This window comes from Syngnathoides biaculeatus, chromosome 2 (genome assembly GCF_019802595.1).
Source record: "Syngnathoides biaculeatus isolate LvHL_M chromosome 2, ASM1980259v1, whole genome shotgun sequence".
In the NCBI taxonomy this organism is placed as follows: domain Eukaryota; kingdom Metazoa; phylum Chordata; class Actinopteri; order Syngnathiformes; family Syngnathidae; genus Syngnathoides; species Syngnathoides biaculeatus.
In genome coordinates, this window is record NC_084641.1 from 13,096,192 (window position 1) to 13,124,034 (window position 27,843).

General features: G+C 41.0%; 2 protein-coding genes across 4 annotated transcripts in view; one reads left to right on the forward strand and one right to left on the reverse strand.

Moving 5' to 3' along the window:
• The window catches only part of cntn3a.1 (contactin 3a, tandem duplicate 1), a 91,719-nt gene extending 90,146 nt beyond the window's left edge, over nucleotides 1-1,573 (forward strand). For all 3 annotated transcript variants that reach the window (XM_061834298.1, XM_061834290.1, XM_061834308.1), the window contains one exon: nucleotides 422-1,573. In XM_061834298.1, the coding sequence (XP_061690282.1) occupies nucleotides 422-510 (89 nt within the window). In that variant the 3' untranslated portion in view covers nucleotides 511-1,573. The remainder of the gene's footprint in view (nucleotides 1-421) is intronic.
• Nucleotides 1,574-5,640: 4,067 nt separating this feature from the next.
• Nucleotides 5,641-27,843, reverse strand: part of si:dkey-178k16.1 (band 4.1-like protein 1) — a 37,990-nt gene continuing 15,787 nt past the window's right edge. The window contains exons 7-24 of the mRNA XM_061808475.1: nucleotides 26,343-26,430; nucleotides 26,095-26,247; nucleotides 21,721-21,818; nucleotides 21,135-21,310; nucleotides 20,268-20,512; nucleotides 19,818-19,858; nucleotides 17,216-17,252; nucleotides 16,162-16,317; nucleotides 15,141-15,876; nucleotides 14,849-15,096; nucleotides 13,893-13,943; nucleotides 11,771-12,175; nucleotides 10,103-10,318; nucleotides 8,139-8,198; nucleotides 6,797-6,886; nucleotides 6,617-6,697; nucleotides 6,381-6,494; nucleotides 5,641-5,789 (exon numbers count right to left, since the gene is read on the reverse strand). Coding sequence (XP_061664459.1) covers nucleotides 5,784-5,789; nucleotides 6,381-6,494; nucleotides 6,617-6,697; nucleotides 6,797-6,886; nucleotides 8,139-8,198; nucleotides 10,103-10,318; nucleotides 11,771-12,175; nucleotides 13,893-13,943; nucleotides 14,849-15,096; nucleotides 15,141-15,876; nucleotides 16,162-16,317; nucleotides 17,216-17,252; nucleotides 19,818-19,858; nucleotides 20,268-20,512; nucleotides 21,135-21,310; nucleotides 21,721-21,818; nucleotides 26,095-26,247; nucleotides 26,343-26,430 — 3,001 coding nt within the window. The 3' untranslated portion in view covers nucleotides 5,641-5,783. The remainder of the gene's footprint in view (nucleotides 5,790-6,380; nucleotides 6,495-6,616; nucleotides 6,698-6,796; nucleotides 6,887-8,138; nucleotides 8,199-10,102; nucleotides 10,319-11,770; nucleotides 12,176-13,892; nucleotides 13,944-14,848; nucleotides 15,097-15,140; nucleotides 15,877-16,161; nucleotides 16,318-17,215; nucleotides 17,253-19,817; nucleotides 19,859-20,267; nucleotides 20,513-21,134; nucleotides 21,311-21,720; nucleotides 21,819-26,094; nucleotides 26,248-26,342; nucleotides 26,431-27,843) is intronic.

The window sequence follows — 27,843 nt, forward strand, 5'->3', positions numbered from 1 at the left end:
GGCTCAAGTAGCAATTTGCATCTGTAGCCTTTCTAATATTTACACCGTCAAATGAAATCCATATCAATGAGAGAGTCATCAATTTTCATAATTGATTCAATTAAAATCAATCCCATCATTGAAGAACCAAAAAATGAAGCTTGAGTAAAATGTTACTGATCCCCCCCCCACCTCGACGCCAAAAATGCACCCTTCCTTCCACGGCCCATCCAAAATGACCAACAATCAAAATGTTCAATGATAAAAGACACTCTGCGTTTAAAGTCCGGCTTGGACAAGTTGTGCATGTGTAATTGTCTGGAGGAAGTGTCCTGTAGTGCATTAAGCAGTGCGTTACGTGTATTTGATTGAAGAATAGCATAACATGAAATCTGGTGAGTGGACAAATGTTCCATCATCAATGGGTTTGTGTTTCTTTAAGGCTCCATCCCCACGGGGGCCTCGGTGTCTTCATCACTTCCTGTGGCCAGCGTTGCCGTGCTCCTCCTCACAGTCGGGACCGTGCTATGACCAACGTTTGCAGGAAGTCGAATTTCAGGGGAGAGAGCGGGATGAAGACAAGAGGCCAGGGAGCCTTGGCTTCTTTTTCACCTACTTCCCACCGAGCGGGGTCTTTTTTTCTGCTGTAGCTGCAAAGATTGCCTTGTGAAGAACGCACTTCATCCTTTGTTTAAGAAGTTCTTTAAAGAAACTGCTGCTTTTAGGAGCGGCGCTTACGTGACAGGAATTAACCTGCAGTCTTTCTGGATGTTTTTTTGTTATTGGTTGTGGTGTTGATGTTATTTCCTAACTTCTAATATATGAATTGTGTCATGGACTGGAGGTTGTGTACTTGTGGACTTTTCCTGAATTTTCTCTATGGCGTACGGGGACGAGAAGTGCTTTTCTAAGAAGTACAAAAACAACACTTTTTAGTTCAGAGTTGGTAAAGACAAAATTCCTCTTTGCTTCATGTAGACTGTGTTTTGGTACACACACACACACACACACAAAAGAATAGTTGCTGATTATGGGCAAAACAAGTGAGCCTACTGCTTTGCTTTGTGATGAAGTCCAATTTGGGACCCCTGCGTCTTTACCTGAATCTTCTTGATGCTTTTCATGCTTTTTCAGGCAGCATCCCATCAGCTATAAAACAGACTGTAACCAAAGTTGTGATTCATAAATATGACAAGGCCAAATGTCGTGAGCGCTGGTGGTGTGGCAATGTCTTACCTTTCCTCATCCACGTTTCCTCACCAAGTGCATAATGGTGTCACGCTGAGAGTTGTATGGAATCCTCAGGTCCCAATTGAGCCTTAAGTCTTGTAATTAGGATCTGTGCTCGTTATTATTGTTCAATGTTTCCGTTCATTTGTACTCCTTCGTTTTCCCACGCTGTATTGTATGTTCTACGTACTTTGGGGCAATGTGGGCTCACCTTTCTCCTGTCTTTCATCGTGAGAAAATGATCTTTCTGATTTGCTTAGAGAGTGTGGATTATTCGTCATTTGCTGTTATCGTATTGGGATTTGCAAATTTGCCAGATGTTTGGATGGTTCAACAAGCTTTTAATAAACATGATGCCATTTTCCTCCTTAGTTGCTGCTTCTTAACTAATGACAATGGTCTCAAAATATATGAGATGCTGTCCTGTTCTTTAAATATCCAGAAGTGTGTTGAAGCCACTTTCAAGATCTTCAACTTTTCTCTGCACAGGACCTTCATAATATCAAGGAAATATAGATTTCTTTTTTAACTTGACTAATTGGAGAATGAACGGACAATAAACTTTTGGATGTTTGCTTAAAAAATACTTGATTTAAAAAAAAAAAAAGAAAATTTTCCAAATATCTAAAAAAAAATGTGTATTTTAAAGATACCCTGTATTTCTTTTCAAACAACATTCAACAGGGCATTTGACCAATCTTTAGTATTGATTCATGTAATCTGTTTTAGAATTTTTATTTCTTTGTTATGCCTATTTTTCTCAAAGGGAAAGTATTTTTTTCTGTTTTCTGTGTATATTTTGACACCAGATTTTTTTTTAAATATTTGACATATTTAATTTGTATTGTATTTTGAATCATAATGACTTAAACTTGGAATTTAATGGTAAGAAATCCATGTTTTGTGCCATTTCTGAATGTAATTTGACGTGTTATTTACATATGCAGTATTGTTTTGAGTCAGTGATCATTGCCTTGGGCGATGCCTTTGCATAATCAGGAATGTAATTCTGAATTCCATCTGTGACCCCCCAAAAATACTACAGCAAACCCGTGGCGCCTGATTCGTGTACCGGCCGTGAGCACATTTGATTCACCCAGCCGTGCGATTGAAAAAAATGGAAAAAAAAATACTGCCCACCTGCTGGTGTACAGCAGTGGTGTCTAATGTAGTATTTATAATTGTCTGCAGGTAGTCAGTTATAACTGTGAAAGCACATGAATGGATAACCAATCGTAAGAATTCCGATTCGGTTCGGTTCACATGGGGAAAAGTGAGGGAAAACAATACAAAACAAACTGCTTATGTTTTTGATGAACGGGAACAGATTTAATGACATTTAATAAGAATGATAAACAGCTTAAGTAGTTTCTTTTTGATGAAAGAGGCAAGGGAATTATGCTCTAAAATAAAAAATATTGCTTTAGTTCCACCGGAAGACATCGGGAGAGATTTAAATGTCATTCGTAGTTAGCTGTGTATAAATTATTTTTCAAAACATGACCATAGTGTTTGGTAGCCGGAAATTGAAGTGTATTGTTTGTTTTATGGAAAAGTGTGCCACACCCGTTGTCACTTCAGCAATGGTAATAATTACCCCAACATATTTGATCACTTGATCAAACTTTTATGGCCAGTTTCAAAGAAAAATTGCCTCCTCCGGCCCGCTAAAATGATGTTGTGGGCCAGTTCTGTAAAGTCAACAATCAATATGCTAGATAGTCAATGATACTTCAGAAACCCTGTTACAAGCTCTTCATTGCCGTACCAGGTTGAAGTGGGTTGTCAAACGAAACATAAAACTGAGATTCACTCATCGCCTTCAAAACAACCAAACAGCTTTGCCCAATAACTCACTAGCTCAATGATAACATGTAATATAAAGTGCTGTAGACGGGCTAACAACTGCATTGGTCGTCTTCGCCTTTTAACCCTTGATGCAACGGATGTTTGAACTCAAATGGTGGAGCAAGACATGTAGACAGACAATTTAACAATACTCGCAAGCATCAAATCTTTTTCTGCAGCAAAAGAAATATTATTGTACATTACTGAGTCACAGATTGCAGTGGCGAACCTTCTTTGTTTGTTTCTGTGCGACTGTATTATACTGCCCCCGGCGGCTACGCCATCACAATGAAGGTAGCTGATTTCCAGTGGATACAATGCCAAGGAGCATATCTTGGATTGATAACATGATCTTTTGAAGCCAAACTTTGTAAAATTGTTTTCTTTATGGCGTGTGTTGTCAAACAAATACATAGATATTTATTTTATTTGATAAGAGATGAAAAGACGAAGTCTAAACCTTGTCTATTGTCCTCTGTGGTGGCTCTCTGTTGTTTATAAAAAGACGTAGATGTTTAAAGTTCCGACAGGTCCTATGAAATGGTCTCCTTCCCCATTCACCCTAGGGAAGAGGAAGTGCTTTTACCTTGTTTGCGGAATGCAGAAGGAGGTTGTGCATTTATACAGGATCAAATCATGAAACGATGACTTTGTTTTCATATAGAGTCCTATTTTCCCTATTAAAAAAATATATTACAAGAATTGTTTGTTTGTTTTTGAAGTGCAACTGGATACCCTTAATGGCACTACCATTCATTTCAGTGAGGGAAGATAATTTGAGAGGTGTGTGTATAGAATTAATATAATTGTGGTCACAGAACAAATTTGACTCGTATCTCAAGGCACAGCTGTAGGCGCTCTATAGTAACAACACACAGTAAGCCAACTTTTTCTCCTGATGTTTATTTGTTTGAGAGGATCGCGAGTACAGTGTACAGCAAAGACGGCACGATTCGACAGAGATGCGCTGCAGAGGGGGGAGGAGGAGGAGGACTGCAGAGGGCCCCGTTTAGGGCTCAGGTGAAGTCCAAAGGTCCGCAGCATCTGCAGTTGCTCGTTTCTGTCACGCATACAGAAAAATCCAAGATGTACGTACGCCATGCTGATGCAAGGCTCTTTCTTTCGGTGATTAGCGCTCTACGGTGTCCTGTGAGACCACGGCAACCACTTTACGTCTTCACTGACCTCGTACCACATACAGTAGTTACAGCTACAATGAAGGTACATGAGTGCTTTGTGTAGTTTTTTTTTTTTTCGTTCATCTCCTATTCCATTCTCATGAAATAACTGAGGTACACTGCACATGGAAACGTCTCTTACCGCCTGATGAAAATAACAAGAAAAGAAAAGTAAACGTGAGTAACGATTCTCATCAATCACATAATAATACAACCTTTGGACAAGTTCTGCAAATTAGGACACAAGTCCTGGCACCTTGTCAATACTCTGGCACTTCAGTCATTACATTTCTAGTTGATACAAAAAAAAAACAAAGCTTCACAAACCTCATCCCATCTAAGTGAGACATGCCACAATGGAATGTGGAAATAAATTATAATTGGATTTCTGCACATTGTAAGATAAATAGCACGGATAGGAATGAAGCATAAATAAAACGTGGAACTGCAACAGAGTATACTTTTCATTCTGGAGGGGGGGGGGATGTGTATTTTTCTGAACCGTATTAATTGTAAAAACATACAAGGCAGGGTCTCTTTTGGTGGCAAGTACACACTCTCATGTTTTTGCGTAGCGTGGGTAAGTCTCCACCTAATTTCAGTGAGCATTTTTCATTTCCCGTCAGGAAGTTAAATTTCCTCTTTTGATGCATCACGACTGAGATTTGGATTGCGATGAAATTGGCCTTTGTTTTTTCTGTCATTACAATCTGCAATCGTGACCATTCACGGTGGCTTAAGTGCATTTCTCAAGTGAGGCCCAATAATGCAAAGACATTGCCATGCAAACACGATCTTACAGAAACCCAGTGATGATCTTTGTAAACCGATTCCTTCCAGAAATATGCAGTTGGGCTCATTAGGCTGGGAAAGGAGGAGAGGAACCGGGCCCTTGTTAAACATGCTGGACTAATGTTTGGATAGTATGTGGATTAGCAACACGACCCAAAGGCAGAAACTGTTGAAATGCAGCAACTCACATTCATACACACCATACACACACTACTACAGTACAACTCCTAAAACTCAACTCAGACCTCGGGTCTTGAACGCACCACCAGAGAGCGGTGTTGTTCTTTTCTATTGAAGTCTGTCCTCACCAGACTGGATTGGATTGGACATAAACTAATGTCATTGTCCCTTTCAGTAGTTATTCTTAGTTAAATGCATTACTAATTAAGAAGCATACACAGCAGCTGTTCGTGAACTCGGCGTTCTACCACTACGTAACCATTTCTTAGTCCCTTTTTTTTTTTTTTTTATAAAATGAATGCCATCATAGCACAAAACAAAAATGAACAAAATCTCTTTGAAAAGGGGACAATTGTTGGTTTCTTCTCGAGCAAGATGTCCATCAATCTTTTCTTTTCTTTTTTGCAGCACCACCCTCAAAACATTTCCGTGTCAAAAGAATGAAGAACGAATGTTTCCACAGAACTCAGAACAGAAGACATTAGATTCAAAAAGAGTTCTGTTTTTCTTTCCAGGGGTGGTGGGAGGTGGTGCTGTCATCTTGGATGAAATGTGACAGCTTCTCATGTCAGGAACTCAGGACTGTAGGGGGGGGAACAGAATCGAAGAGTCCTTTTAGAGAGCAACGGTGACCTCCAAATAACGACACCAGCATATTTGTTGTTGCCACTGTTGCCTTATCAGCAAAATTTGCAGTAGAAAATACTGGCGGACCTGCCAGGACACCTCTCAAACTGTATTAGCGCTAGCTTGTGATTGTTCATACATGTTAATAAATTAGAATATGGTAGACGAGTCAATTTCTTTCAGTTCTTCATTTGGATTTTTCTTTAATATCTGAGTGTGTATCGTCCCATTAGTTTCATTTTTTTTAATTTGAACTACCTCACTAAATTGAGTCTTCCATATTCTAATTCATTGAGATGACTAGTGGTATAGTGGTACCTGAACTTAATTGTGCGCGCCTACGAGCACGTTCTCCAAATTAAAAACCAGCGCTTGGTCAAGGTTTCTTTCTTTTCATTAATGCAACTGCAGAAAGTAGCATGCTTTAATTTATTTGACGAATATGACTATTCTGAGCGAATCTCCGGCAGATGTGGCCAACAAACGCAAGTTTACGTCTGTTGATTTGAACCACACGTACACACGCACACACATGAACACTATTACCGCTGATGAATGACGTTCCTCAGAGGATGATTCTGTTTCCCTGACAACGACCGCCTTGGTCACCTGCATGTCTGGATGCTGCTGCTTGGCTTCTTGGATTGCAATGGCCAGAGCCTGCCGGGGGGGAGAAGAGTCACAGTCGCGCATCGGCTGTCTTGGAACAATCTGGTCAGTCAGCTCGATGATGGCAGCAAAGATTCAGTGTAAGCTTGTTTGGAGGGAAGAGCGCAGTTTACCTGCTCTTGGTCCACATCATCGTCTCCTGTGATGATGATCCTCTTTTCAATCCTGGTCTCTGAGTAGCCCCCTTTGACTGTCTGCAGTACATATATGCCCATTACAACACACCACTGTGTGTCCTCAAGCTAAACAGCACATTCCTGATTTAATGTGCTCTGCACACTTTTATTATCTACCTTGGTGACCTGCGTGGTTGCCGATGTAACATTTTCGGTGACGAGGATGGGAGAGGCCGTCGTCTCTCTTCCAAGACTGCCCATATGCACCTGTGGGGGAAGGTACTTGTACTCGCTGTAGATGTTCATTTACTTGGAACTATGGAAAGCTGTTTATCGTGCGTACTAGCACACAGTTGATACTCACAAGTAAGACAATCAAACCCACTAAGTAGAATAACTAGGGCAAATACTACAATGGCTGTGTCATACGGGTAAAGTAGGCACTATTGGTCTACTAGTACAACCTTAAGATGGACATCAAAATATCCATCCTGAGGTCCATGTGCTAGTATGTTCCTGGTCCTCAGTGATATGACAGCGCGCAAGTATAAGAATTTGGAAACCTAGAAGAACAACAAGCATGCATTAGTAGAGGGACTGTTTAGTCCTGACTTACTAGGTTTTTTAGGTTTACGTTTGTTTTCATCTATTGTTGTCACTTCGTGCTACTAGTACAAGAGTTTTTTAGTTGTTTGAACATCTATTCTTTAGCCTTAATAGGCATCTTAATGTCCATGTACTAGTACACACTTTGTCTCCCACCCTAGCAAAATGACTAGGAACACACTTGTAGAATGACTGCATCTTAGTCATTAAAAAAATAAATAAATTCCAAGACATTGGTGTCTTCCAATACTATATGTGATTTTTGCACTCTAGCAGGACAACTTTGAGAGTGTAGTTGGAAAAACTATATTACCAGCGAGACGAAACTACTAGCTGGCATTCTGATCCCTCTTGTAGGATCCGGCAGGCTACGAGTACGTAACACATGCTTAATATTTGGGCCTGGGAGTGTTACCAGTGCAGGAAATCATCAAAGGTTTAACTGCATATTAATGGGTTATAAAGCAGCACGGGTAAGACACAATCACTCTACTATTGCACTGAATTGTCTTTCTAGTGTGGACAATGAGCATACTAGTACGAAGACCTGAAGCTTGATTTCACTGTTATAGGACTGAATGTCTAATCACAAGCAAATGAACCACTGCTTGCAGTACCGCTTGATTGAAGAGCTACCATCACTTGTGTGTCCGTGTGTGTGCACTTGTGTGCGTGTGAGCTCAAAATGCATGGTTGTAAACAAGCTAATTGTAGCACATTTGTGTTTGGGCCCGTATGTGTACTGTATTACTATGTCTTTCAACAGTGATTAACCCCCAACATGCAATTTCATCATTAAAGTTCAAGAAAATGGTCGTTATATTGTTAAAAGCAATGAATTATGAATACAGTTTGCAACTGATGTAATGACTCTCAATAGATTAAGTTGGAGAGCTCTGCTGTTCATACTCACAGGGGACACGCTTCGTCTTGTGGAGTAGGACACCTCGCTCAGGCCGGTCATACTCTGATCCTGCAACAACAAAATTAGGTTCAAGACACAAATTAGCTTCCTCCTCATTTGCTAAAATGTACGTATTGGCATACCATCAGAATATTGTTGCATCTCTCCTGTCATTTTCTTTTGCGGTGGCCAAAAAATATCGTAATACTCTCATTCGATATGTGTTTTCCAGTAACTACACTCTAAAAAAAAATGGTTTTCTCCCATTTTTGGCGGAACTGGACTCCAAGATCTAAAACGTCTTCTACATCCACAATTTCCCTCAACCATTGTTCACCAATCCATCTAAACCTCCGTTAGTGAGCATTTCTCCATTGTCGCGAGAATCCATCCCACCTCACAGGTGTGGCGGATCAAGATGCTGCTCCGACACATGACTTTTGCACAGGTGTGCCATAGGCTGCCCACAATAAAAGGCCTCTTTAAATGTGAACGTTTGCTTTATTGCCTATCAGAAAACCTGTCAGTATCTGGCATGACCGCCATTTGGCTCACAGAAGCGCAACACACCTCCTATGCATAGACTTGATCAGGTGGGTGAGTGGATAAATGCTCACTAACACAGATGTGGTAAACTGTGTCTATATAATAATATTTGAGGGAAATAACCTTTTTCTCACAAAAAATGGGAACAAAAATAAGGGTGCTGCATTTATATTTTTGTTCAATGTATACAGGGCTCCTCCTGTATTTGTTATTAAATGGAGTATTGTTTTGGGTATCATTGTAGCCTAAGGTTAGCACGTCTACCTCACAGTTTTGAGGGTGGGAATTTAAATCTGTTTGCCTGTTCTTCCTGTGCTTGTTGAGGTTTATGTGGGTACTTCTGCTTTCTTTCATGCATGTTAGGTTCAATAAAGACTGAATTTTTGATGGTTGTGAATGTGAGCGTGACTTTTTTTTTTTTTTTTTTTTTTATCTGGGCTCTAGGATTACAGTAGTTGATGTCTGGTCCAGGGTTTATCCTGCCTCTTGCCCGAACTCAGTTGGGATCGGATTAGGCTCCAGCTCACTGGCGGCAGTAATGAGGCACTACAGAAAAAGGATAAAGGATAAAGTTTTGATAAAGAACACATTAATGATGACTGATGTGACCCTGGTTGATAATCAAAAAAATAAAAAAAGCAATTGACAACTGGTGATGCTATACTATGGTATTTTGGTACCCAAGCCCACAAGAAAAAAATGCAGCCACTTCTGCCGAGATAGCTCCAAATAACAACAACATGACAATAAACAGAAATTTCATTTAGTGTGGTAATTTTTATAAATTAATGGCTGAAATAAAGGTTAACTATGTTCATTAAAAAAACATTTAATTACACTCATCAATTTGAATTAAAAAGATTGCTTTCTGTGTTGAATCTTTTTTATTTAATTGCAATATGATCAATTAATTACAAAGTCTTTCATGAGCCATTCATGCATTTCCAGAAACACTTGTGCTCATTTGAAGCCTATCCCATCTTAATGGGCAAGAGGTGGAGTGCACACTGGACTGGTCGCCAGACAGTAGCAGGGAACAGACAAATAAATCCAAGCCTACATGCAGTCTTCAATAAATGAATGAAAGAATGCATGTTTTTGAAATTTGGAAGGAAGCTCGAGTGCCTGGAGAAATTCCATGCAAGCAACGGGAGATCATGAGCACATGAACGCCAAAGCCAAGATTTGAATACCCAACCTCAAAACTGTGAGGCGGACTGGTACACAGTGCAGCCCGAAACTCAAATAAATTATTAATGTTTTTTAATTGCGTGAAAGCAATACTAACAGGTAAGGAGGATTAAGGCCCCAGGAAAAACACTTTTGGAATGTTCGGTGGTCCATTGCAGCTGTACCTGCTATGCGGAACACTACAAATTGTTCCTCATGTAGGATATCATTATTCACCAAAAGAGTTCTGAACCAACCTGGTCTGTGAACTCCACTATGGTTGTCGTGACCTCTGACCCATTAGGCTGAGTCTCGGTCCTGACGTCTGTCTTCCTCACTGCAGCCATGACGTCGCTGGCTTCCCGACTCAGAGGCGCGATGCTGGTGACCCGACTGGCTTCCCTGTGTGGCTGCTCCCTGTCCACTGAAGATGAGACCGGTACCGACCTCTTGGGCTTTTTAGGCACTGCAGGCTTGAGAGGAAAACAAAAGGCAAAATTGTTTCTGCTGCTGTACAAAAAAATAAAAGACCACAGAAACCACAAGCACACGTTAATCACACCTTAGTTTATCCAAATATCACCTTAATTTATTGATCCATATATTTTCTCTAGGCCTACTGCTTGTCACTATTGGGGATGCAATTAAGATGGGCCACAGCCCAGCTAAAGTAGCGCAAGAGGCAGGGTATACCCTGGACTGGGGGCTAGCCCATCGGAGGGCACATCTAGATTAAAAAAAATAAATAAATACACTCACATTACGCTAATGGACAAGTTAGACTATTTGATCAACTTAACATATGTTTTTGAAATGTATGATGAAGCTGGAGTACCACTACCCGCAAAAAATCTCAGGAAAAACACTGGGCTAACAAAGCACACAAGAACGCTGCAGACAACATCCAAACTCCAAACTTCAGAACTGTAAGGCAGGCTTGCCTGCAAAATCAGAAATTCTAAAATATAGAAGAGCTCTGGTGCCCTTCAATTTTCCTCTTGATAATAACCCATAGTTTCTCAATGGGGTTTAGATCCAGTGAGTTTACTGGACAGTCAAAGTGTGTGATACGGGCATTAAACCAGCTTTTGGTGCTTCTGGTGGTATGGCCAGGGGCTGCTAGAAGATGAAAGCTGTATCTCGATACAAATTCTCAGCAGAACAAAGCATGAAATCCTCTAAAACATTCAGGTAGACTGTTGCAATGACTTTGGATTTAAGAAGGCAGAGTTTACCACAATCTGCACGGGACATTGCACCCCAAATCATCCTTGACTGTGGATATTTTTTTCACCCATCTTCCTCCAAACCCCTGAACCTTGATTCACACTTCACAAAGAGTCCTTCTTCTCCTTGGCCCAATTGAGTCGCTTCCTATGTTGACTCAGGTGCAGAACTAGCTTGACCCATGGAACCCAACAATTGTAGCCTATCTACCGGATACGACTGAGTGTAGTGGTGTTGAAAGCCGCCTCGTTTCCCTCTTTTTGGATCTCAGCTAAATTGTTGAATTTCCTCTGTTTGATAATCAGCAGAAGCCAGCCTCTTTAGCTATGAACTCTTCTGCCTTACCCATCCTATAAAGGGTATCAATTGTGTTTTTTTTGGCCAGCTGTCAAGTTGGCAGTCTTCCCCGTATTGAACCCAAGACCATTGAACCAAACTGAATCAATTTAATGACATCTGGGGAAACGTGCGCACAAATAAATACTTTAAATTATTAACATTGTGGGTCCTATAACCTATGAAAGTTTAACTTTTGGAATGGAATAATGGATGGAACTTTGCCATGATATTAAAATTGTTTGGAAGGGACTGTAATTCTGGGTACCATGCCACCAGTTGAGAATCGCTAATTTAAAGGGAAGACCAGTTCAAAAATAGCTAAAAGCCTGACAAAACCCAAAACAACACTTGGGATGTACCTGTACCTCAGGCCGCTTGGGTTCCATCTGGACTTCTTCAGCTTGGACGTGCTTAGCTGGAGGACTGCTGCTGGCACCACCAGACACAGGAGGCACAGACACCAAAGGAGGCCATGGGTCCGAGGGGCCTTGCTGCTGAAGGAAGTCAATCCCGAACCGCAGACCCCCGTCAGGTGACAAGTCCCGCTCGCCCAGCTCGGACATGCCCCGGGAGAATTCCTCCATCCCCGTGTGCAGGTCGGTGAGCACTGTGAAATCAACCTCAGCCTCCAGGCTGGACGTGGAGCTGACTGTGATACTGGAACATTTGCGCTCGATGCCCAAGTGGGCTTCCTTCAAGAACGAGATCTCGTGGTCTTGATCGTCCTCGGACACTGACCCCAGACGTCTCTCCCAAGGCTCCCGCTACAAGAGAGGGACTACGATATCACATGCTTTGGCCTGTGATGGAGTTGAGAAAAATTAACCAGCCTAACTGCTAACCCAGTGGTTTTCAAACTGGGGAGCATGCCCCCTAGGGTGGGTGCAGCATCACAACAAGGGGGTTGCAGATTATTTTCCCCCACACCCACCCGTTTAAAAATGTTTCAATCCCCTACCCATTCAGCGCTATCAGCCGCACCCGCTTTAACAATTTTCAGTCTTAGCAGAGCCCAACGGCGAATATTTCAAGCGGCGGGGGGCGCAGAAAAAAAAGGGGGGGAGGTACCCAAAAAGTTTGAAAACCACTGTACTAAGCTAAATTCAGAGTATAAATATAGCTGCTCTGAGGTCAAGATTGTGGGTGAAGTTACGCTTTCGTCTCACAAGTCTCACAAAGACGCTTCATTTGCTCACTATTCTCTTATAATATTAGGTGTTTGAAACATTAGTTTTTTTATATTACGAGTATGCAATTTGAGAATTCCTTTCACAGTTTCTGTAATCCTGGTAAAAGTATTTATTTTAGTATTATTAATATTATTATTTAGTACGTTTTTATTGTTCAAATTTTTCAGGTGATTTAGTCTAATTGCATTTTGCGTTTTTTACTCTGCACTTCACTTAAGTCTTAAAAGATTAATTGAGAGTGATTTGTATGACTTTTTATGACACTTTTTCCAAATTGATGATGAAAAAGGTAAGACAATGACACGCACTCACAAAAATGAGCATGAAATTAGCAAGTTTTTTGGTGTCATGATCACCAGTAATAATAATAATTCTATATTTTATATGTATTCTACTTTACATTCAATGATCTAAACGTTACAGAGAACATATTAAAAACCACAGTACATGAATACAAAATTGTTTACAATTACTAAATTGATCAGAAGCAGTTTAGTAATCATGTTCATGCCTGAATTTAAGTGGTGGTTGTGATAAGCAATGTTCAGCAGGTTTATGTTTAATTTTGATAGCATTTTGTTTTAGTTTTATTATGGCTGGGTGGATATAAGACTCTTAGCCAGTATTGGCTGTATTTTGTAAAGCAAGGACATTCTGTGACTGGTGTTGTTTATTTGAGTCAAGTGTATTTGTGCTGTTCGATAGGCAGGACTAAGTAAAGATGTAGACCTCTACATTAGCTTCTCCACTCGTTTCCATCTGCTGACTGATGAGCGTTGTGATCCAACAGTAGAGTGCTTTATGCTTTACATTGACTGGTTGATTTTATTATGAAGAATGAGAAGACCTGTGGCATGCATCATCACCGCAAATGCAATTAGCCCAATTTCATTACAGTTCAAGTGTCTAGAGAGCGTTCAAACAGTGTTTGATTGTGTATAATCCACAAAAGTTAAATCAAGGCTACTGGACTGTTTCTTTCACTTTCGATATAGAAGAGTACTTCAGTTCTAAGAAACTTTAAAACTGAATGAAACCTTGGGCTGAAACGCAAGATGTCTTCAACAAACAATAACAGTCCAGGATGATTGAGAATTTTAAGAATGTTAAAATGCTTAACTTAAATTGCCTGTACATGTTCTAAAGATTTTATGATGACGACAGCTTGGACTCTGGAAAAAAAAAATCCTCCAAATAAAATTTAAATGTAGTTTTAAAACACAAGGAAAACAAAATCAAGGTACTCCTGTAATAGAAACACCATCCAGTAAGATGCTGAGTGGTTACTCACCACAGAATCACTGAGGGGTTCCTCATGAATGGCAGGTGTGGAAGGGGTCTCCTACAGAGGAACAAACAAAGCACGAATATACATTATTTTAAGGCAAAAAATGGATCAGAGCCTAAAATGTTCTGAGATGACATTTCGTCCAACGGTACCCAAATAATGGGATTTCATTAGAAAAATGAACTCAAACATTAGATTTGACAGCTGAAGTTTGCAATGCTCTCTGCTGAGTGTTTGTGTAATGAATGACAAGTCATCCATTCAGGTTTCTTACTCAGGATGAAAAACAAACAACGGAATTCCTAACTAAAGCTGTAGTCGGAAGCATGCTGTAGTTCTGCTCAAAAGTAACTGTAATGCCATGCACTGTACCATTGCAGATAAAAACATAAATAAAAATCAGGTGAACGGTATTCATTTGGAAATGGAATGTACAGTATGAATGCCTGAACCCTGAAAGGTTTGGCAACTCTGCAGCCTCTAACTATGTCTAATTCATGTTTTTAGATTGTTTAGTGTTGCTACAGAGGTGCCAAGGCAGGACATTTAGTCTCACAGCCGTTCTCAGCCATTTACGAATAGGTTTTGAGAGAAAGAACGTTGGAAATGGCCTTGTGCTCCTTGCAACAGCGGGCACCTGATTCATGTGAGGATGTTCAAAGGATAAAGGAGACCTTGATGTAAAGGTCCATGAAATTCTGAAATGGCCAAGCAAATGTCAAGCTTTGCAGAGGGCGGCGAAGGAAAGCAAAAAGCTCGCTGGGCCATGGGCAAGAGTTAATTTGAAAAATGGCTTTTGCTTTCTCAGTCTCATGAGTGCTGAAGAATGAGCGTGTGATTTTCCGTTTACTTTTCAGATGGCAAATGCAAGATTTGCAAGTCACCGCGTCAAGCTCATGCAATGTTTTACTTCCCCATGATGGACAGACAGATTTTGGCAGGACGCATGGGTGCTTTACCGCTTGCTTCCTCTTGGTGGTGTCTTGGTTGGTTCTGTAGTGGCTGTGGCTGCAGTCGGTGTTGCTGTGCAGGTCTCTTGACCATTGCTTTTTCAAAGAAAGTGTTCGTGGGGGAACTGTTGGAAACCTAGACAGGAGCCCCTCTGCCTTCAAGTCTGCATTATTTTGGGCATCTTCCTGTTGCTTGCCACTTGTTACTGAATTTGCTCCCTCCCTGAATTCTAAGTACTGTTCTTCTTCTTCTTCTTCTTCTCTTCTTCTTCTTCTTCTTGGTGATGATGATGTGATGGACCAGCACTGCTCTGGTATTTTCTAGCTGCTGAGTTATCACTCACTCTATCTGTGGAAGAGCGCCGTCTATTATTATCCCCCGTTCGAGTTGTTGCTTCACCAGATCTGGATCCACCTTCTGATCGTATCAATGCTGCATCCCCAACGATGCCCCATGCAGACTGGTTTAGAGGGTGCATATAATCTACGGTGTCTCTTGTGGAAGATTTTTTTGATCTCTGTGGTTTGAGAGGAACTACTCTGGTGACTTCAGGATGTTCAGAGTTCAAAGTTTTGCTGAAATCTTTCAGCAAATTTTGAGGATACCGGCCCTCGGTTTTCTGTGTGTCACGCGATGCTCTTGACGCCCCTTCTCCGTTTGAGACTGTATTTAAGTACTTTGTTAGTGCTTGGTGCATGTTTTGCTCATATTGGCAAAGGTTCACCTTTTTGCTCTGTGTTCCGTTGCTTTGCTTTTCTTTAGAGGAGCTGAATCCATTTTCATGAATATAGCTCCTTGTTAATACAGAATCATTTCCATTATTAGTGGTCAAAGGAGCATCCAGGGGCCTTCTAACTGTAAGCCCTATTCCTCTTAAATTGTTTTTGGGAGGTATCCCAGTTGGAGAGTTCCACGTTCCCCCATTTTCCTCTGCCCAAGGTGTGATCGTCAATGTAGCTCTAGCCACATTAGAGTCACAATCCAGCGCTCGTCCATTAGCATCCTCCTTGTCAATCAGTTTGGCTTCACCAATCGCCTATGTTGACATAGAGTAAACAGTTTTATTAGCCTAGCGTGACAATCCAATATTACCCTACGAAACACTATGATGGACTTTTCAAAACAAGTCAAAGAGGAAATGCCAATCATGTCATTCCTCTGTCATACGTCAAGATCTGTTTTTCTCACTTTTTGCTTCTATCTCACGAAGTAAAATTTGGAATGGCTGCAGAAGACATTTCGAGACATCTGGCCAAGCCAAACAGATCAGACAAAGGGAAAATAACGATGCCATTACCCAGGAATTAAATCTCGTTCTTACTGGTTTCCGCTCAGGGGTTCCTCCAAGAGAAGAAGCAGAGCAAGCGTGTTTCTCCCGTTGGCTCATCTTGCTATTGGGCTGCCTCAAAGCCCTCTTCAGCTCATTGATGCTGGCCTGGTGTTTCTGTAGAACATCTTCTGTCTTGTCTAAGAACTGCTGATAACACAGTGGAGGTCAAGGCAGAGTTACAAACACCAATAAAAATAGATACTTTCCAGATCTGCATCTTCAAAAAAGGCCCAAATTAAACAGGATCTCATTGGAGTCTCAGGCAATACTTCTCATCATGCTCGATTACTGTACACAGGCCACGTTTGGCTCTGTTTATAGTGTCTCTTCACAAGATTGACAAACCCGCAGTTAAACATTGAACGAAATGTTTAATTCTTGCCAATAATGTTATACCAGTAGGAAGAACATGCTTTTGTGGGATGAGCAGAACAGCTGACGATGTGCATTTTGCCCATGTAAAATGGCACAAATCATCACTGCCTGTGTCAAACATCTCATTTTGTTGTTGCTGTTGACTGTCTGACATGATTTGGTGGGGTGGATGAATGAAATCTCATTATGTCCCAATATATATATATAACATTGGTGGTTTTCCTATGAATTCATTTAGTGAACAGAGTCTCAGTATCTTACACGGCACCAACAGCACAGAACTGCACCTCAAGATCGGTGATCATTTTGGTCTCACATTGGTTTAGGATGACATTTCATTCCTCAACCAGGAGTCATCACAAGTCAGTCATTTTGTTTGTCTTGGTCATTTGGAGCACACCCAAGCCAATCCTGCAAATACTAGGACGAGGTGTAGTCTCTGATAGACACTATTTTGTGAGATGATTATCATCATCATCATCATGGAGAATTGAGTTCCACAAATTTAAAATATGAATCAGTGGCAACGGCAAAATGAGATCCTTGACAGACTCTAGATTTGCATGTATTTGTGAATATCGTACACTGAAGTAAAAATAGACTGCTTTCATGTTGTATTCTTGCACGAGAGTAAATGATGGACACCAAAGTAGACAAGACAGGGCAATACCTCCTGTTTGGGCCGAGCCGTGGCCAGATCCTTGTCCGAGCGGGGAGTGAGCCAAGTGAGATGAGGCGTTTTAAGCAAAGCAGAAGATGGTGTGATTTCATTTCATTAGTTTGGGTAATTTGCATGCAAAGATGTAAAAGCATAGCCAAGAAAAGGAAGGCAAACAGCAAACATTCACACTGTCATCAAGCAATGATTTCCGAGATTGTCCAATTAAGTACTAATTACAAGACTAAACATGAGGAGGTGGGTCTACTTACCCTAAAGCCCACATGATAATTGATTGTATCTGCGCATGACTAAGTGTATGAGGCATTTTAAATAAGTGTATCTTGTGTACTGACATCTTATTAAAATACGTTGATGATCAAATATTATCATGTTTAATGCTTGGCTGTTGGAAAGTGGAGCCTCAAGAGATTAGTCAGTCAATTAGGGAAAATTTCTAGATAATCAGCAGTGCTTGAGGGCCATCAGTATTTGTATTGTGAACTTGAAAAAATAAAATAAATAAATCAGCCCCTTTATGAAAACTGAATGTATGCACCTGGTCTCTACAGCAGTGGTTCTCAAAGTGTGCTGTGCAGACTGCCTGTCATGAGCCGCAAAACAGTTTAATTGTATAGAATGTTTAGTACATTTGCACTTAATTTTGAAGAACTGTTTGTTTTTAAACTTTTAATTTTTTTTTTTTTTACTTTTCGAACACATTTTCATGAAATCACTTGGAACGTACCTTTTTAAAATGCTCTTAAACTTATATAAGTGCATTGTTAATGTTAAAACTGCATAACATTACAGTGGCTTACAATGTGTAAATCTTCTTTTTTTTCATATTTTTTGGGAATAAAACATCTCCATTTTGATGAACAATGTGGTTTTTTTTTCATATTGGTCATGATAGCATTTCTTTTAAAGCTAAATATCATTTGAGCAGTATTTGGTGTAAAATGTTTGATAACCACTGAAATTTTCGATTACATACTTTTTATGTTTTAAATGCGATGAATTAATATTTTTGTCATTATTTTCAAAGCAGCAAAGGTTAGGATGCGCATCATCATTTAGAATTGAAAGTATTGGCTGTCTATCTGGCTTTCTATTGGCTGGCTACATCCATAGGGTTATAACTTTGCCAAAGTTGTAAAAAATCAAAAACAGACAAAACATGATTTTGACGTATCCAGCTTTTTATAACTCCCGCCATGAAAATGCTCTCGAGGGATTTGTTTTCGAGAAGAAGCAGGAAGTGACGTACATGGCGGGACCGCCCTCATGTGGACTCGTTTATTTGTATTAGTTTTACCTAATTCGTTGTTCCTTCGTGTTGGCCAAAATGCTGGCTCATTGCATTGCTGGACATTGCTTGAACACTCGGGAGGATGGATTTACCATTCATAAGTTTGCAAGAGACCCGGTTCGTCGTGAAAAATGATTTGCATGGGTGCAATAGACGAGAGCTTCAAGGGTTCCAAATGACAGGTAGGCAGTAATGCGTCCCGGCTTGACGGTGTTGAACAAGTACTGCTGCGGCTTTGAACATCCCCCTAAAAGCAGCACGGCTCAGCTCCATTATATGCCACCACGGTGCCGAACATCAGCCACACCGGCTGAGGCGCCACGTTCGGCGGTCACTGTTTCTGCGAAGGCTGCTTGTCGGACTTTGCGGATGGGCACGGCTCTGAAGAACTCAGCCGCATGTGCGCATAAAGCGCCCCGCTGCCGAAAATCAGCCACACCAGCTGAGGTGCCACGTTTGGCGGTCACTGCTTCTGCGAAGGCTGCTTGTAGGACTTTGCGGACGGGGACGGCTCTGAAGAACTCAGCCGCGTGTGCACATAAAGCGCCCCAGCTCGACTGTGTTCCTCAGTACTGCGGCGTCTGTGAACACCACCCTAAAGCAGGATGGCTTGGCTCTGTCATAAGCCATACCGGCGGCTGCAATGACCCGTGATGGCTCATCTCCGCCGCGAAAGTGGATCGGACGGGAATGGGCTTTGGCCATGGACGCATATCAACTCAATATGGCTCGAAACAATAGTGTAATATTGCCCCGAGGGCTCGAAACAATCGTGTAATATTGCTCCGGTAACTTCACTCGGTTGTGTGGTATTGTCCTTTTCGAAAAGAGCTTCGGTGTCAGAAGGGGCTCGTTTGTCTCCCATAGTTAAGGTGCACCGCGTGTTTTCATTCCAAATGTCCGGGTGACGTCACGAACGGAGGATGCAGCCAATAAGGCGACCACCTGGATATCGTAGAATGACACTTCTGCAACTTTGCGCATGGATAACACGCTCTCCGCTCACATTTATTTTTTCGTATGGACATTGAAGTGAATAATGTTATATGTATTTTTCATTACAATATCTATTTTAGAATGTTTATAGGGATGACACTTGGGCTTTAACTATTTGCAGGCATTAATACTATTCACAATCTCACAATGTATTATCAGCATTGTAATACTTCAAAATCACTGTCTGAATAGAAATAACATTCCTTTCTGGAATAAACATTCATAAGAGGGACACTTGGAGTTGACATGAGGTGCTGTGCTAGACCAACAACACCCACAACCACACGCACAGAAAGGGGCCAAAATACCTCTGGTTTTGAGTTTACAGGAGAGGCTGCTTCCTCAGCCTGCAGGACAGCACAAGCCGCAGGGCAAGAAAAGGTCAGAGAAAAGGAAAGGGGGTGATTAGCAAGAGGGAATGATGGCATTAGAGCAGTGAGAGGATAGAAACCGTTTACAGGCTTTAAAAAATATATAAGGAGATTAAGAAGCAAGTGCGGGATCTCTCAAATGTCTTGAGAGAAGCTGAAAATGGGGGCAATCGGGTCAAATGATTGGGAAAGGAGGCATTGTGAATACCAATGTCAAATGCAAAGGGAGGTGAAGAGGAGATACGATTATTTTAGTAGGTTTTTCCATGATTGCGAAAGTCGAGGATGTGGTTCAGTACAAGATTGTGTATCAAATGTTTCATTTGTTTTGATCAGCAATTAATCAGCAATGCCAGAGAACCAAAGTTCTCCCCTCGCTGTGTACCTTGAGTTCCAAAGTTTTGCAGCATGTTGACGTGCTTCCACCATGAATGTGTTCTGGGCCCCGATGCAGCTCTAAGTCCTCATCAGTGTCATGACCCTGGTCTTGGTCCTGGTCCGGATAGTGCTCGTGATCATGGTCTAAGTCCAGGCTGCCTTCTTGGTCCAGATCTTCTCTGGACATGAACTGTGTTCGTTCACTCGAGCTTCGCTGAGACAACTGGTCCATACTGTTACCTAAAGCTGAAGCTGGTTTGGTTCCAGTGGAGGTAAAAAAAAATGCAGTGTTTGATTATCACATGTAAAGATCTGTTTGGCATTGAATGAATCTGGATTTGAAGGCAGTTATGATGGATATTCTCTAAAAGGGAGAAATTAAGCAAGAGAGGGTATTTTTATTCCTTTACCGTACATTCTTCTAAATTCCTGCTCCTACTATACTATGTTGTGTACTGTAGCTGGCATTTGCCCCTTTTTACGCTCACAAAAGGTCCTGCGAAGTATGTCTACCAAATATGATCTGAGTAGGGGAGGGGAAAAAACTATGAGCAATTTGGTTGATCTTTATGACCAATTCTTATACTTTGTCACAAATTATTTTTTTCTTTGTTTCACTTGATAATGTAGTTGAAATAAATGTAAAATACTGTAAGAGACTAGTGCAGTTTTCCTTAAAGCCTACCAATAAGTGATAGGTGAACCACTGAAAATGCCAGGACAGTAATTAGATGTAAAGTAGTCTCTTACAACATATGAATCCTATTTAAAGGCAAGGATAAAAGCCAAGCCAAGATACAGTGGATTATTTCCTTCACAACACCATAAAAACATGAAGACACTGGAGGAATTGAGGACCAATTTGTGTACTCACCGCCATCAATACTTCGGGACAGCAGGTACCTCTTACTAACAGAGCGCTCGAATAGAGGGCCGGGCCTGTCAATCAGAGCACTGGCCTGTCTGGTTTGGGCTTGAGTTCGCCCACTGTATCGGAATTTGGACCCAATCACCAGGAAGCCCTTTGGAGGTGGCTCTGGAGAAACTAACCTGTAAAAGCAGTTCAGAGATAATGTTGAAAATAAGTGGGCAATAAAGAAATGGCTGTATGTCTTTTAGTCCTGGATTTCAGAGGATACAATTATCTTCCTATTCCATACTGTCAAGAGTTTTATTTATTATGGCTAATCAAAATCATGAATGAACCAATGAATATCTTTTAAAGAGTTGATGGAGCAGCCAAAACTGTGGTTGAAGACTTAATCAACAGCACCTCTGCTTGTTATAGCCACAGTTCAGTCTGTTTTGCCTCAGTTGCTGCTACACACAATTAATCAACAATCAATTCCACACAATCTGCAGGACTCAATTTGATTTAATAATCTAGGACCAGGCCCATTTCTATAAAAGTTGGATTATTCCATGCGACAGTGAGGAATAGGGGAGTGAGCAAGTCCTACCTGAAGAAAGTGTGGTGCTCTATGCAAACCTTCCACAGTCGCTTCGAGGCCCGATGGTTGGGCAACTTGAAGCCAATGGTGCTCTCAAATTGTTCATACTGAGCCGTGTTAGGGAAAGAGTGATGGATTGTGGATGTTGGAAAAAAGAAAACAAGGGTGAGAGGAGCAAGTGCGGGGAAAGATGAAGGCACAGTGCGAGGGTGTGCTGTGTTTACTCCAGAGCAATGGAAGAATCAATATTTTACTGTTCCCTTAAAACACATTTTCTTTGTTGACACGTACAACCCCACCCAACCTAACAAAAACCCAGTGCAACAGATATGGAGTGATGCGAACAGAAGTAACATTTGTCCAATCGATAGGTTGTTAGCAATATTGCAGGTCCTTAACAAACACATGGACAGTCCTGTCGCGAAACAGAACCCCGACTGGCCAGGAAAACTACCACTGACGGGATATATAGTCAATGGGCATTAAACACCATAAATGCCCTTCAGGACATAGACTGAAGATCAAACAGTCATAATTGTACTAGACTTGAAGAGGCCTGCTGTTAGGAAATACCTGGAGTCACTTTCTTCAAAAAACACAGACTTGACATTCAACAGACAAATCAAATCAATCATCAAAACAGCCATCTGAAGAACATATCCAGACTGAAGGCTCTCATGTGCAAGCAGAGCAGGAGGAGGCCATCCAGGCTTTTATCTCAAGCAGACTTGACTATTGTAATGGTCTTCTGACTGGACTGCCCCAAAAAAGCATTAAACTGCTGATGATCATTCAGAATGTTGCAGCTCGGGTTCTGATCAGAACTAAGGAGTTTAAACATATTATTGCAATTCTAAAGTCTTCACATTGACTCCAAGTCAGCTTTAGAATATGTTTTAAAGTTCTGCTACTGGTCTCTAAATCACTAAATCATTTTGGCTCTGAATATATGAGAGAAATGCTAATGGGGTACAAACCCAGTGGAGCTCTGAGATCTGCCAACTCAGATCTTATAACAGGCCAGAGAGTCCAAATTAAAAATGGTGAAGCAGGTATTAGCTGCTATGCTCCATGCAAGTCTATAACGTGCAACAATAATTGAAGTTTGCCCCAAGGTTCAACGGCTCTAAGTTCAGTTTTAAAAAAAAAGTTTTTTCTTCACAACTTATGGAGCATTTTCACTTTTAAATGATCTTTCTTCCACTGTACACACATTTTATTTAGTTTTTAGTTTTTAAGGGTTTTTTTTCTCTTTAAAGCACATACCTTGTGCATGAAATGCACTATATAATTAATTGTGGTTTGCTTTGCTTTTACACTGAAAAACAAACAAAAAGGAAGCAACACACTCTTGGTTAGTCATATATAATAATTATAGATCCATAATTGTGTAATAGAGTGGCAAGGGGATAAAAAGAAAACATTTGATTGTAGTTGACTGATATATATCGGGAGCACGGTGGCGCAGCTGTAAAGCATTGGCCTCACAGTTCTGAGGACCAGGCTTCAAATCCCGGCCCTGTCTGTGTGGAGTTGGCATGTTTTCGCTGTGTAGGTTTTCTCTGGGGACTCGGGTTTCCTTCCACATCCCAAAAAGACGCATTAGTTAGACTCTCTAAATTGCCCCAAGATGTGGTTGCGAATGTGACTGTTTGTCTCGATGTGCCCTGCTATTGGCTGGCAACCAGTTCAGGGTGTACACCGCCTCTTGCCCGTTGACAGCTGGGATTGGCTCCAGCACTCCCGGGACCTTCGTGAGGATAAGTGACTCAGAAAATGAATGGATGATCGATGTCTGATTTCGGCTCTTCTTTGGACATCATACATTAAATTGCCAAACGTTTCCGCTCACAAATCCAAATGATTGGAATCAGGCATTCCAATCACTTCCATGTCCACGAGTGTATAAAATTACACACCCAAAATTGCAAACTGTCTCTTACAAACATTTGTGAAAGAATGGGTAGCTCTCTGGAGCACAAAGAATTACAGTGCGGAACTGTGATTGGGTGCCATTTCTGCAACTTGTCCAGTCATTTCTTTGCTTCTAAATATTCTACAGAATGTAATATGTATTCTATCAATGTGGAGGCCTTTGTGAACTACAGCAATTCAGGAATGAAGTGATAGGCCACATAAACTGACAGATTAGAGGCGCATAGAACAAAATGCCAACTTTCTGCCACATTGATCACTGCAGACCAGACATCCCAACCACAAAGAGCTGCATGGAATAGTTTTCCTTGGCGAAACAGCTGCATTCAAGGCATACATCAAGTGCCATGCAAAGTAACCGATGCAGTGGTGTAAAACATGCCGCCACCGGACTTCCAGAGATGTGTTCTCTGAAAAGAAGAATAAAGCTTCTCCATCTGGCACATTAATGGTTGAGTTTGGGGTTTGCGGTTTTCACGAGAACGGTACTTGTCTGACTGCATTGTGGCAAGTGTAACGTTTGGTCGAGGGGAGAGTATGGTGTGGGTTTGTTTTTTTAGGAAATGGGCTTGGCCCCTTTGTTCCAGTGAAAGGGTTGCTGAATGCTTCCGCATACCAAGAGGTTTTGGACAAGTCCATGCTTCCAACTTTGTGAGAAAAGTTTGGAGTTAGCCCCTTCCTCTTCCAAAATTACTGTGCACCAGTGCAAAAAGCATGGTTTCTAAGAACATGAATGACAGTCTCTGGTGGATGGACGTGACTGGCTTGCACAGAGTCCTGACCTCAACCCGGCAGAACCCCTTTGGGATGAATTGCAGCAGAGACTGACAGAGGTCTAACATCAGCATGTGATCTAACAAATGTGCTTCTGGAAGAATGTTCAAAAATTCCCATAAAACATTCCTAAACCTTGTGGTCAGCCCTGCCAGAATAGTTGAAGCTGTTATACTGTTGCTGAAAAGGGTGGACTGATATCATGCTGACCCTTATAGATTAAGAATATGATGTCACTTTAATTCATGTGAGTCAAGGTACAGTATATGAACGAATACCTTTGGCAATATAGTGGCTCGTACTCCATTAATCCATCCATCCGGCCATGTCCTACCACTGAAGCTTATCCTGACGAAAGGCAGTGTGCATATTGGACTGGTCACCAGTCAAATGGAGGACACGCAATAGACAAACAACCAATCACGCTCACATTCACCCCTGACAAAAACTAACGTTCATGAGGAGAACACGATGCTGAGAAAGATGTTGTATCCTGTCTTTCACTGTCCTGCCAGCAGGGAAAATATTAAAGACCCAGTAAAGTCATGTTCACGTTTTTTTTTTTTTTTTTTCTAAATACATTAAATATGTTTGAAGGTAGATGCTGAAAATGTGCAAAGAAATATGGAGTACTGGATTGGTGACATTTTGGATAAAACTATTTTTCACTTAGTTTGCCTGATTTTTCAGTGGTGCGGGGCTGAAATGAGACCAGATGAGGCCTCTGGGATAAGTCATTCCTCCCCCCTGTACTACATTGTATAGAAGTAGGGAACCACATTTATTCCATGCAGTGGCTATACCACGCAAGCGCTACTTAAAATAATACAGGGTATTTTTCTACCACTACAGCGTACAATCAGCCATCAAGCTATGATTACTACCTGACAAAATACATCTTCCCTGAAGTGTTATGTCAAATCTGAGCTATAGTGTCTCTGTAGCGTGCCCCCACACGCGGCACATAGTGAGGCAGCTGTGAGGTAAACCAAACGGCTCCCCGCCCCACGCCAGCCCACAGGAGCAGGCTCCCGCAGTCCGGCATACTGGTGGTGGGGCCTGTCTAAATTGTCACAGCCCCTCCCCATACGGGCCCCTCACAAATGAGACACTTTCGGGAACTGTTATTTGCGCAATCTTACTTGATATTGGGCTACCTGGCTGGCAAGATTATGGGGCAGCCTGGTTTCCAGTATTTTGTTGGCTTGTCCAATAAGTTGGCACCTCACTTGGCTTTGTCTCCTACACTGTATGAGTCCACATAGCAGCTATGTATCAGGGAAAGTTAATTGTTTAATCAACACAGTGGATGTGTGTGGCTGTTTGAGCTGCAAAGAGCCACAGATGCCAAAGTGATTGACAGCTGAAGGTTCCGCAGCGTGCACTCAGTAGACATGACCACAGAATCCTGCAACTGGAGAATGGGTTTTGCAGAGTGGGCTCTGTTTTTCAGGATTTGGCAACCTTGTTTTGTATACTTGTGGCATTTTTAATTCCTTCAAATTTGGCAGACTTGCTAAAAGCGCTCTTTTCTGTGGTGTGTCACATTTACAGGACATTTTTTTGGTCAGTTTACTGGGTCTTTAAATGAAAAATTGGACTCTAACCATGTGATCCAACCAACTTGCAAAACGATTTCCAGAGTTAGTTTTTTTTTTATTTGATTTAATCTACCTCTCCAGGACGAATCTTGATGTAAAAGTTGCTCCTCTTATATGAGATCTTGAGGATCTTTGGCCAGGCAAAGCGGTTGATCCTTAGACGGTCTCGGTAAATGAGTAGACCGTTGGCGCTGACCCCCAGCATTATGTCAATCCCCTCAGAATCCTAAGCAGGGTTGGCAACAGTGCATGGAAAAGTCATTCTATCAGGAGTATGATGCTAATATGTCCTGTACATGTACTAGGCTTATGTCTTTGTACCTTAGCGTGATGAAGGTCCACACCATACATCGAGAGTTTCTTGGCATTTTCTAGAAAACTCACTTCGGCCTCGGCTGGACTCATTCCCCTATGGTGTAATCACAAATGAGACATAATTGAATGGAAAATCAAAATCCATCCTTGCACAAATGACATTTTTCTTTATTTACAAGAACCCCCAGGATCACTTTCAAAGTTTTTTTTACCTGATTAAGACATTTTTACAATTATCAGAATATGCTCTTAACTGGATTAACTCAATTATATTCCCAACAACAATTAAGTCATGGAATTATACAGAGCAACTATCCTATTGTGACAGGAAATATCAAATATGTAGGCATTAGTATCCAATCATTTAAATCAAGTACATCGACTGATTTGTAATGATTTAAAATGTTGGAACAGCCAACCTATCTCACTTCTATGTGTTATAGCTCCAGTAAAAATTAAAAGGTTACCACGAATTAACAATTTATTTTCAATTATCCCTTACAAACCCACATTAAAATGGTTCCAAATGCCAAACTCTGCCATTTAAAAATTACTCTAACAATAACAAAAGTACAATTAGCCTAGCTACCATTCAGAAAGGTAAAACGGAATGAGGACTTCACGACACACGCAACTTCGAACACTATTACTGAGCTATCCAAATGCATTACCTCATAGATTGTGACATCCAAATGTTTATCAACATTTAACTTGTCTGGAACTAGAACACATAGAATGCAATACCACCAAACTGTCAGATTTCCTATTTATCAGCACAAGTCCCAAATGCCACAATTATTTTAAGAAAACGATTTCTTCCAACCACTTTGTCGGATTGGTGGAAAGGTCAACAAACCACACAATCTCACTCAGCACCATATCCTTCCTCCACAATCTGGCACAATCTTGATTTTGAGAAGAACAAAATCCCCATTTTCTGAACCACATAGGAACAAAGTGGAACTAACTGTCTACTTATTCAAAAATAACTATGTCATGTCAAAGCTTGTTCCAAGAATTTCATATTAGAGTTGGTCATTTCCTTCAATCCTATAAAATAGAACCAACAATCCTAAAAGGATTATAAACACACGAACATTTTTAACTTCTCGTTTTTGTACAGAAAATACTATGATTGCCACCCAACAACAAAAATTCAAAAGTATAAAAATTAATCTCAAGTACTAATTTAAGATATTTACCACTAATAAAATGGAAAAGAAGATGTTTCAATGTTGACTGAAATTGATTATTGGGCAAAAATCTGCAGAAATAGAGCAGCAGTAATTTAGAGCTAAGGCAGTTCAAAGTACAGTGAAGAAAATAAATATTTGAACACCCTGCTGTATTGCAGGTTCTCCCACTTAGAAATAATAGCGGGGTCTGAATTTTCCTCGTAGGTGTATGTCGACTGTGAGAGAGATAATCTAAAAAGAAAAATCCAGAAATCACAATGTATGATTTTTTTAAACGATTTATTTGTGTGATATAGCTGCAAATAAGTACT